The 9,823-nt window shown below is 49.9% G+C and overlaps 7 protein-coding genes across 7 annotated transcripts in view; 3 read left to right on the plus strand and 4 right to left on the minus strand.

The window, feature by feature from the left end:
- ASPSYDRAFT_711574 (uncharacterized protein) overlaps window positions 1-757 on the minus strand; it is a 2,106-nt gene extending 1,349 nt beyond the window's left edge. The window contains exons 1-3 of the mRNA XM_040850559.1: window positions 557-757; window positions 288-480; window positions 1-234 (exon numbers count right to left, since the gene is read on the minus strand). The exon at window positions 1-234 is cut by the window's left edge and continues 141 nt beyond it. Coding sequence (XP_040696081.1) covers window positions 1-234; window positions 288-434 — 381 coding nt within the window. The 5' untranslated portion in view covers window positions 435-480; window positions 557-757. The remainder of the gene's footprint in view (window positions 235-287; window positions 481-556) is intronic.
- Window positions 758-1,439: 682 nt separating this feature from the next.
- Window positions 1,440-2,849, plus strand: ASPSYDRAFT_52178 (uncharacterized protein). Its single transcript, XM_040848441.1, has one exon. It carries the CDS (start codon window positions 1,639-1,641, stop codon window positions 2,632-2,634), a length of 996 nt encoding a protein of 331 aa, XP_040696082.1. The 5' UTR covers window positions 1,440-1,638; the 3' UTR covers window positions 2,635-2,849.
- Window positions 2,850-4,181: 1,332 nt separating this feature from the next.
- On the plus strand, window positions 4,182-5,279 carry ASPSYDRAFT_95793 (uncharacterized protein; the record flags this gene model as incomplete). Its single annotated transcript, XM_040853166.1, has 2 exons — window positions 4,182-4,954; window positions 5,021-5,279. The coding sequence occupies 2 exons, from the start codon at window positions 4,182-4,184 to the stop codon at window positions 5,277-5,279; spliced, it is 1,032 nt and encodes a 343-aa protein (XP_040696083.1).
- A 1,422-nt stretch (window positions 5,280-6,701) lies between these two features.
- Window positions 6,702-7,103, minus strand: ASPSYDRAFT_95794 (uncharacterized protein; the record flags this gene model as incomplete). The annotated part of the gene is made up of 1 exon (XM_040853167.1): window positions 6,702-7,103. One exon carries the CDS (start codon window positions 7,101-7,103, stop codon window positions 6,702-6,704), a length of 402 nt encoding a protein of 133 aa, XP_040696084.1.
- Window positions 7,104-7,438: 335 nt separating this feature from the next.
- ASPSYDRAFT_52185 (uncharacterized protein) lies at window positions 7,439-8,492 on the minus strand (the record flags this gene model as incomplete). The annotated part of the gene is made up of 1 exon (XM_040848442.1): window positions 7,439-8,492. A coding segment is annotated over exon 1 (529 nt), but the record flags the coding sequence as incomplete, so codon positions are not given.
- Window positions 8,493-8,545: 53 nt separating this feature from the next.
- On the plus strand, window positions 8,546-9,285 carry ASPSYDRAFT_52191 (uncharacterized protein). The gene has a single exon (XM_040848443.1). It carries the CDS (start codon window positions 8,604-8,606, stop codon window positions 8,958-8,960), a length of 357 nt encoding a protein of 118 aa, XP_040696086.1. The 5' UTR covers window positions 8,546-8,603; the 3' UTR covers window positions 8,961-9,285.
- Window positions 9,286-9,736: 451 nt separating this feature from the next.
- ASPSYDRAFT_37491 (uncharacterized protein) overlaps window positions 9,737-9,823 on the minus strand; it is a gene marked incomplete at both ends in the record, with an annotated part of 1,603 nt that continues 1,516 nt past the window's right edge. Inside the window, one exon of the mRNA XM_040845543.1 lies at window positions 9,737-9,748. Within this exon, the coding sequence (XP_040696087.1) occupies window positions 9,737-9,748 (12 nt within the window). The remainder of the gene's footprint in view (window positions 9,749-9,823) is intronic.

The raw sequence follows: 9,823 nt of genomic DNA on the forward strand, positions 1-9,823 counted from the left end.
GACCTTCAGGTTCCGATTCCGTTTCTTCAGCAGATAGATCTGCTTGATACAGCCGTAGACGTTGCTGCCGGTATCGGACCATGNATCGGTAGGGTAATGTTTCTCTAAATCCGCATAGGGATCAGAGAGGTAGACTTCGCCCGTTTCCGGTCGCACATTGGCAAAGGCATAGAGGACGTGGGTGAGGTTGCCAACCGGGAGATCCTGAGGGTTGTAGCGACGGCCGTAGATTGCCTAGGGTAGATACATAAGTGGGCATTTTCTTCAGCGGCGTAAGGTGCACATACCCAGTTCACAAAGTATGCCACGGATCGATATCCCTTCCGATTGGTTTCCGCCCCATTGGTCGCGACACCGTCACGACGAAGAAAGTGTCCCTGGGCGACATGACCGGCCAGAATAACGAGTGAAATGATTGCGGATCGAAGTCGCATGGCTCATACAGGAAAAGGTATCGCTGTTTGGGCTTGCTTTCTATCCCTGAGATATTAAAATTTGTAAGGAAGAGCAGAGACTGTCGGGCCGGCCCAGGATATATAAACGATCGGAGTCATACTTTCAGCACCACTAAACTCGCGGGCGTTGTGATTTGAATGCCCTCCCATGTTGCATCAAAAGACTGAGATTTGCTGGACTCGGATGGATGGAGTTGAAGTTTATGCAATCGCAAATTAACGGGGTGTCTGCTTCCGCATGTGAGCTGTGAACCACCCTCAAATAACTGACAGGGAACTTTCCTTCAGAAGCACGAGTCTTAGAAGGTAGTCATATCTGTCTGATACCTGGGTAAGAGGCGCCCCGTCACTAGTGACGATCACGGCTACAACAATTTCCTGGCAAACGAGAATCCGGTGCCCTCAGAAAGGACTAGTCTGCCTGAAATTATTAACCCTGGCCAACAACAGTTACTCTTGATGTCCAGTCGGGTGCTGGAAGGAAGGAAATACCCGCCCTTTTCACCGTTGTAGACCCTTCTTGCTCTCAATCCGTCAATTCCGCGCCAGCCTTCCTACATCAAAGTGTCACCGGTGCAGACTCCTGCTGGACAACTTTAACTTACCCACATAGGTTATGAGATTTTTCAAAAAGCGGTTGGGGGTAAATAAGGAGGTGGAGCTATCTCAGGCGATTGCCATTCCAAGAGCAGAAGGATGACCACGGACGACCCCGGAAGGCACACCCCGTCCACTCGTCTGACGCAATCTCCATCTTCCCGCCATTAAAAGAGAAGTGTTCATATCCACGACTGCGTTCGCAAAGACACCGCCGGCCGCCTGGGAATAGCTGCCGACCAGCTAAGATATTGTTATGAATGCATGTCGTGGTCCCAGCAAAATAACTGGCCTGATCACAGTAGCCAACACCTCCAATTCTGGGATAACCCACATTGCGAAGTAATCATCTATCGCCATACGGTAATCCGCCCTGGATACTGCCTTTGTTGCCTGTGGGATCAGACTCTTGTACCTGAAGAACGAATGAAGTCTTGGTTGCACAGCGCCGGCTTACGAGGGCATATTGAAAGGAGACACATTCAGAAGAAATGGCCAAGTACGAAGCCAGTTTGTGGCTGCTCAGATTTCTTTGAGTCTGAGATCGAATTTCGCCGTCACCTAGATGATGTGCATGGCCTGACGAATGCGATATGGCGGAGGTCAGAGCCCCAACCGGCCGTCAAGAGAAAACGAGGCGCCGGCGTGCAGCAAAAGAGTTGGGGCCAATGATGAAGGAGCAGCACCGAAGAAAGTCAAATTGCGACACTATCAGCCTCTTCCCCTTGACCAACCGGTTGCCGTTGAGCCTCATTCGCCCACCGCGATCAAGCTACCGTCTCATGACACCGCGCAGGCCGGGTTCGAAAACCAACCGCATGCCGACTTTGACCACAACGCTCGCGTTCATGCCAAGGCCAGCTCAGATAGTGAGAGTAGCATCGGTGATATTTCGACTGTGACTTCCCCGCTCAGCTCTGCTCGGACGACTCCGGACCTCTACCTCATCGACCCCAGGCTTCTTGAGCCAGGGGCCTCGGGAGAAGATGGCACCACCTTGGCAAATAATGTGCCCAACACTCCTGATGATCGGCCCTCTCTCTCGGACGATGACGAAGATACTGGGCCACACGACAAAACCGTGGCTCAGTCTTGCGATCACATAAGCTCCCTGTGTATTAGTGGTAGTGCTTGCGTTTATGAGGACGCTGGTGTCGTCGAGCCCACGGCATCTCCGGGCCGTACTAAGCTACACGCCGATCTACCGGGGGTTGATGGCGGTATTCTCGAACATGGAGTACCCCGATATGATGGTCCAGCAGATCGACGTGCGCGGACACCATTCACCAGTACCTCACCTGTCTATTCCGCGCCATGGCCGACGCCCAAGATTAGAGGCAAAACGACGCCTGGATACTGTGCGAAGTCTCAGAATACCGAGTACATTTCAAAAGGTGACTCTTTGCTAGCACCCAGAGAAAGAAGCGCGCTTCGGCGGTTAAAAAGAGAAAATCTGACCCGGAGGCAAATTATGCCCCATTTTCCTGAAAAGTCCGTCGCTACCTTGCGGCAAACGTGGATAGACATGGAGCATTCTTCGATGCAACGTCCCACGAGATCTCAAAGGAAGACACGACGATAATTCGGGATCTTCCACTGGCATCTGGCGTCATCCTCATTGTTTGTCGTGAAAGTCAAACGACGTAGTTTCTGTATCTGTAAACCCGAGATATACTGTGACTTTGCCTCAGAGTCTTTGGATCTTCGGCGGTCTCTTCGAGCTAGACACCTCTGTCAAAGCCTGTGTAGGGCGTCATATTATCGTTTTGAGCTACCCAATATAATTCTCTTGTACCCGTTCAGAAGAGATCGAAGATGTCCTGCTTGTACAAGCAATAAGTTGTGTTTTCAGCTGGTGGGCAACAAAGCTGTGTACCCTTGAGTACAAGACCATACGCGGGCATGGAGACTACGCCTGTCAACGGCTAAATCGCAAGCCCTTGGCTAATTACGAGATCATCATCCTCGTTTACACCACATTTTGTCCAAACGATGTCGACATAACGGAGACATACTTACCTTTGGTCTAATCAAGATTTAGCGTCTCTCATAGACTGGTCGCCTCTCCTTCCCCGTAAGAAGCAGGGTCCAATGACAACATTCAGGAGGGAAAATTCCCAATCCCGTTAGATGGCTCGCTATTGAACGACGCGCGATAAACTAACACCTTTCTATTTGTTTCGTCTACAGGTTCCAGACTCCGAACACCCTCTCATATGTCAAGTGGGAGGTGGTCTATCCTGCCGTTTTGGATCCGGTTCGTAAAACAGTGTTCGGTAATACAAGAAATTGATGGCGTACGTATCGCTGACCCACCAATACAAAACATTTCCTAGGAACATCGCCACGTCTCCTCAGCCACTGAAAGTAATATCTTCGTAATGACCGAAACGTACAGTGGAGACAGCCTCCCAACATTGAAGTTGGGCTTGTCTTGGGATTTCCTCATACTTTGACACAAAAATTGCGCGGACGAGCATCTCTATTCCTTCTGGGCTCTGTTTAGGGTTGTCGAAATGCCGCACCACCGGATACAAGGTTTGGCCATCTAGTCAATTGGTCGGTTCGTTGTCGTTTTCATGGCGGTGTTCTATACAAAAGCCCTTCTTCCCAAAGCCCCAGGCAATTGATACTTCAGCGTCCAGCATATCGCGCCAATAAAGACGGATAGCGATTCAGTCTGATTTGGGTGTAGTGACTGATGTCGTCTTCCGCATTCGGATTTCCTGTGCTAGGGCTCACTGGCATGCAACGCGATTATGTTATGTGATTTTCCCGGTCATTATTTCGCTTTCCTAGACGAGCCAGTGCGGTTCACCCATAATAGAGGGAGATCGCTCGGTTATCTCCATGACCTCTCCAGAATGACATTGGTTTTAGCCCGTTACGCACTAGATTAGTCCACTTGGGCAGACTTGCACGATCAAGTATTAGTCACAAGGATGGCTGGTGTATGGGGCATCTTAAGAAAAGGAAGAAAGGTCCTAGGATATCCTCTGCCTGACGTATGCTAGAAACGGTTCGGGTGTAAAGCCATGGCTAGGTCGCAGAAAGCAGTATGCCATAGCTTTCATAGTCCTCCACGCAGAAGCTTGTCCTCATCGTCTGATCTATATGTTTATCCTCAAAATGCATTTCACCTTTATCGATTCTCTCAAGGCGCTCGTGCTAGGTATCAAGGGTAATCCTGTCCGGCGCAATGGGCATTTACGCCTCTATCGGCAACCTGACCATGGCCAAGTACGATGCATCAGTCCCAGCGAGATCCCGGAAGACTGGATGTGCAAAAAGGATTTGTGCACCTCCCGCCGAGTTGAGAACGAGCGCCTGAGAACAGTATTTGTCTTGACCAGTGACAAAGATGTGAAATCATTGCCCTTTATCAACTACATGAAGGAACTCTATGGCCATGAGATAAATATCAGTACTATCAAAGTCCCAACACATTGCCCGCAACCCCGGGGACGGGAGACGTTGAAGTGGGGATTGCGTCGCATCGAGGATGCTATAACGTTGATCCAAGCTGACGACACCCGAATGAAGGAGATCCGCAGCTATAATCGTGTGTTCATCCATTCGTCGGAGAGCGGCATAACACAACATTGGACGTTCCTCAATACTTTTCTATCGCAGCTTGTCACTAGGTCGTCTATATGGCGTCTGATCCGCAAGCTGCTACCTTTCATCGTCAACTTCGACTTCCCATTCATTTCCGTCTACGATGCAGGGGCGGGAAAATACGTGCACCTTGCTGTAGGCCAGGGGCCCGGTGCTCAAGAAGAGCTGTGGAGATATAGTGGACAAGACGGGGAAGAGCCTACCTATGGAAGTGCTGTGCATCATGTCTTTCCAGACCTTGATAGCAAAAACTGGCACAGATTTGTCTCTCGGGATCGTTCTGAGTATCAAGTTGAGCCCACTAGAAAATGGAAGCACATGGTGCATTCTTAATCTTCTGANTAGAACAGCAAGTTCCGAAAGACATCTGCCAACTGGGATGTCTTCATCAGTTCGATAGTGACCCAAAAGCTAAAGCAGGCGTTCCACAACGCTTATATAGGAATTATCGTGCATCTCTGCGCAGAGAGGAGAGATTCATATCCCTCGTACAATACTGCCGTACAACAATACGAGGACGTGGATGCTCACCGGTCAACTGAGGCGTTTGGCTTTTCGCAGTGTCGGCGGTCGGTGCACATTCCCGGGTATCTGCGTGGGATTCCATGACCTCTCCCCTCGTTAAAGATCTGGTCGATGAAACGGAAGGAATGCGTCTACAAGGCACATTCTCGACTACCTTCCCATAGCAGACTAAGACTATCCGAAATTTTCATAGTCGAAGAGGGGATATTATATAGTAAACCACAACAACTTCGCTCTCCCGAAACCCTTGTCTCCTTCCCTCTCATACCCACGCCCTTTCCAGCTGGCATACAAACGTTCACCGCACAAGCATCGTTTGCGACTAGATATAATACTCATTATCAGGACTGTTCTTGTAGAGAAGATCAGGGTACACTAACCCTCAGGAGCAGCCCGCTGTATTACCTTGCTGAATTAGTTAGGTGAGGGGGCGCATGACCGCCGTTGGCGTTCATCGTCGAGGGCGTTTCTGTTACAAATAACAGTAGATTTGCCCACGGCAACCTTCCCAATGATGTATTTCTTAGGTTCTTTTGCGAGAAGTAATTATATTTCCTATCAATCATCCCTTCTATCTCTTGCTTGTTCTCTGGCGTGATTGATAACCCAAATATTGCCCGCTGTTTCAAGATCACTAGTCCGGGCTTTGGAAGGTGTTGTTGTTGCTAACAGGGTCCTTCGGTGAGTGAGGCAGCGACAAGTCCATAAGATATATTAGGAATTTGGCTTCATTTAGACAGACTTATTTCAGTGAGATTTAACAACTCATCTACCGAAGTCTGTGGGGCGACTTACGTGTGGCTCAGGCCAGACAAGTCTAAAGCCTCCGTAAGGGCATCATGGATGGTTTTCATTAGAATTGATTATATCATTAGAATAGATTGTACACACCCGTTTCAAAATAGCGGACAGTTCACTAACCATGGAGCACTCGCACTAGCCGTTGAGAAAAGTAGGTGTACGGACAACCGCAACATAAAGCAGCCAGCCGGTAAACCAGCAGGTGATTTGAGGTGGGTCCGTACTGTAGGATAAAGGATGGGCGTTCCTCTGAGGCAAATCACTACTTTTCGGAGGCTAGCTTCGCACGGCCATGCATTGTTGTACATTCCGATACGTACTTAAGATATGCCACAGATCAAAGGTGTCAAACAATGGGCAAACTTCGAGTCATGCATATCACAGCAAGCGTACCGGTCATAAGGCCGTCAGTCAAGATGCTTCTGGAAACTCCATGAATTGATAGTACTGGAAAAAACACCTGGGGCCTCTATATGTTGCGGTGGTTCTCTATTTCAATGACTGATACGAGCACACTAGGCGTTGTGAATCATACCTGGGCCTAAAAGCAGCACTCGGTTTGACAGACACAGTAACGTATCAATTGTCCACCTGTCCGCAGTGGTCCCTCTAAAAGATCAACAGCTATAACCCTTGTATCCATGTCTTTTTCAAGTCTTCCGCCCGAACTTTCAGTTCTGCACATAACTAATAGTCAAACAGATATCAGACACTCTCTTTAGACTCCTCATGTCTAGGACGACCCTCCCAGAACCCCTTAATTAACGCTGACCCATTGAGCAGCTCGTAAGCGACGGTAACATCGGTTTCCACCTCGACTTCGTCTCCGGCCTTCCAGTCCGACATCCCCATGGGCCCATCCAATCCGTCCCAGTAATAAAAGAAGACACGCGACTTGTTCATCAAAGAATAAGCGCTATAATTGGGTCTCACATTTCCGGAGACGGCCAGCACGCATTCCGCAGCCTTGACGATCTTCTCGATCGTCTCTTTGTCCACGTTGATGACGGCTAATGCAGTTGGGATGTCTGGGTTTCGGTGTCGGACTAGGCGTATAGTGCCCGAGATCGAGTGTCTGAGGTATAATTGCTTCGTGGTGTCGGACATGAATGGTGGTAGTAGTGGTAGTAGATGGGTAGTAGGTAGGTATATTCTGAGTTGAAGTTGAATCACTCGTGGGTAGTGGTGTCTTAGTAGGTGAGATGAAAAAAATATATAACGTGAGCAGGCTACTGTGATTAATAGTCGGGGGATGGTCACCACCGCCACGGACCAAGATACGTGGTTCACAGGAGCGAGCAGGTTCCTAGGAATATAGCGATTGCTCTTAGGATCTACAAAGCCCAAGCCCAGACTGAGCAAGACCTCATCTCAACATGGACAGATCCTGGTTCGCGATAATGTTGGCCAGCATCGCTGCGGCTGTCCTGGCTTTTTCTGAGAACTCTGCGGCTCATTCAGCTCCACCCTGTTCAGGGCCATCCACCAGACTTGAGCCAGGCAGTGCTGTAATCGGATTAGCATCATACAAAGCCTACCACTCAACGCCACTCGCCAAAAGCAGNATGAGCGCGCATAGAGCAATTCCTTCAGGGACAGTCACCAGCTCTCATTCAGTGGCTGCGTCATCGGGGCGGAACGGATTGCGAAATACGACCCATCCACTCACCCCCAGCGTCACGGTGCCGGTTCGAGCCAAGTCAAGTGCAGTGATTTCACCTCCCAGTATCGATGTCAAAGACAGGAGCATTTCAGCCCACATAATGACAACATCATTCGTCTCGCCCGTGCCCCTGTCATCCGGAACATCGCCGGCTAACGCGACTGAATTCACAGGCGCAGGAACGCAGAACCTAGGTATGTCCGCAGTGGTAGGTGTCATTCTACTGTCATTTCTTTGGTTCATTTGCCAGTGGGGCTCGGATGGGATCTGGTGACTTGCCGTGGCATCTACGATGGCGGGGATCNGTGAGGTACTTGGCATGGTGACTTTTGTAGGTAGAATGCCCGTTAGAGCTAGCAGACACAAGACCAAGACTGTGACCCCCTTAACTCTGCTGCTCTCATGGGAGGAACATGCTAGAAGATCCCATCCTAAGGTTCCAAACGTAGGACGAGGACGTGCGACAACTTGCTTGGTCAGTAACGCGCAAGAGAGCCCGTTGGAATGCGTCTCGGTAGAAGTGAATGTTTGTGGGGACGCCCGAGATGGAAGGTCAGCTGATGTCATGATCGTATTGCTTGGCAGGGACACGAACCACATGACCGATCAGGGACGGAAGGGATAGTAAGCAACTGCCCGTCGGTTAGCTCTCTGGGCTGTTGCTCGAGGGGAGATTTAGTCTCACCAGCCTTTCAAAGCCTACCGCACGCGAGATTTTACATTCAGAGCACAGGACGCGGATTAGATGACGAAATTCACCCACCTGCATTGCCCGATTGACCGGCCGAACGAAATCATTCGCGCATATGTTATCAGGTACTTAATGCCGACTTTATAGAGTATTGTGAAATCAATTTGAACTAATAGCCAATGAGACGAGACTTCGGGCCGAACATGGAATCGAAGGGANGTTGTAGCACGCACCCTGCTAGTCAGCCGTGACCATGACGATGGTCGTTATGTATACATATCTTGCTTCCATCCACGAAAAGTACTTGGGCACACCAACACCTCTTCCTGAAGGAACTACATTGACGAGCAGGAACGCCTCATTTTGCCTGTACCAGGGAATTATAGTCGAATTCAGTCGTAATTTTGTTTTGACCCCTTCGAGTTCTAAGATGACCCCAAACTTGAATCCCCTGTTCGAATTCCCAAAAAAGAATAATGGTGCTCCCCGACTGGTCCAAAAATCAAACATGGTGGAAGCCACGATCGGCGGGCGTACACCCTCCTTTGCCCCCGTTTCTATGTTCACCTACTCCGTACTCCTTTTTACTTACTCTTTAACAATTTCATGAATTTGCAACAGGACAAGGAAAGAAGGCTATCGTGTAGATTGCCTTCCAGATACCCGGGTAAACATGCCCGATCACCATCGACCAACACGGCCTTGGCCATTGCCCGGGCAAGATGGAACTAGGTAGATCCGTTCTTGTCTCCTTGTGAACATTCCCCGATTACGATAGACTTTAAGGACCATCTTCTCGGAGACCTTCCATGGGATTTCCGGGGTGACATGCCCTTGTTACTCTCATTTCAAATTCTCAGGTGGAGCGAGACTCCCTTTCCGACTCACGCAGCATTCTCTGGATCAGGAGGACGACGTTAAAATGATTATGATCACTCGCTGCATCCAAAGCGTCCTTCCCATTTTCATCTTTCAGTTGCGTTAGAACACGGTCCTTCAGTAGCCGTGCCACAATTTCGGCCTGGCCCGCACGGGCTGCCCACCAAAGCGCAGTACGCCCCATTTTGTCAACCTCATTAGGGTCAACCCGTCTGTCCTGTAAGAGGCGCTCAACCACGCGTAGGTGTCCTTTGGACGCGGCTAGTGAGAGAGCGGATTCACCTAGANAGGTCCGGGCATTGACATCCAGCCGCCTGCCACAACGCAGCAACTGCATTGCTACATCGGGGTGATCTCCCTTAATTGCTGCCCAGAGCGGAGACCAGTAGGAAGCGCGCCCCTGATTGATATCTATTTGGTGACACTGGAGCAGGCGCTGGACTACCTGGACATGGCCTCGAGAAGCGGCTGACCAAAGAGGTGGCCGTTCGAATTCTCCTACTGCATTCACCCGGATACCTGGTCGACGTAGCAGGTATTCCACGATTCGCAGGTTACCTACTTGGGCCGCGCAGCTAAGTGGAGTCTGACCGC

This window comes from Aspergillus sydowii (genome assembly GCF_001890705.1).
Source record: "Aspergillus sydowii CBS 593.65 unplaced genomic scaffold ASPSYscaffold_22, whole genome shotgun sequence".
NCBI lineage: Eukaryota > Fungi > Ascomycota > Eurotiomycetes > Eurotiales > Aspergillaceae > Aspergillus > Aspergillus sydowii.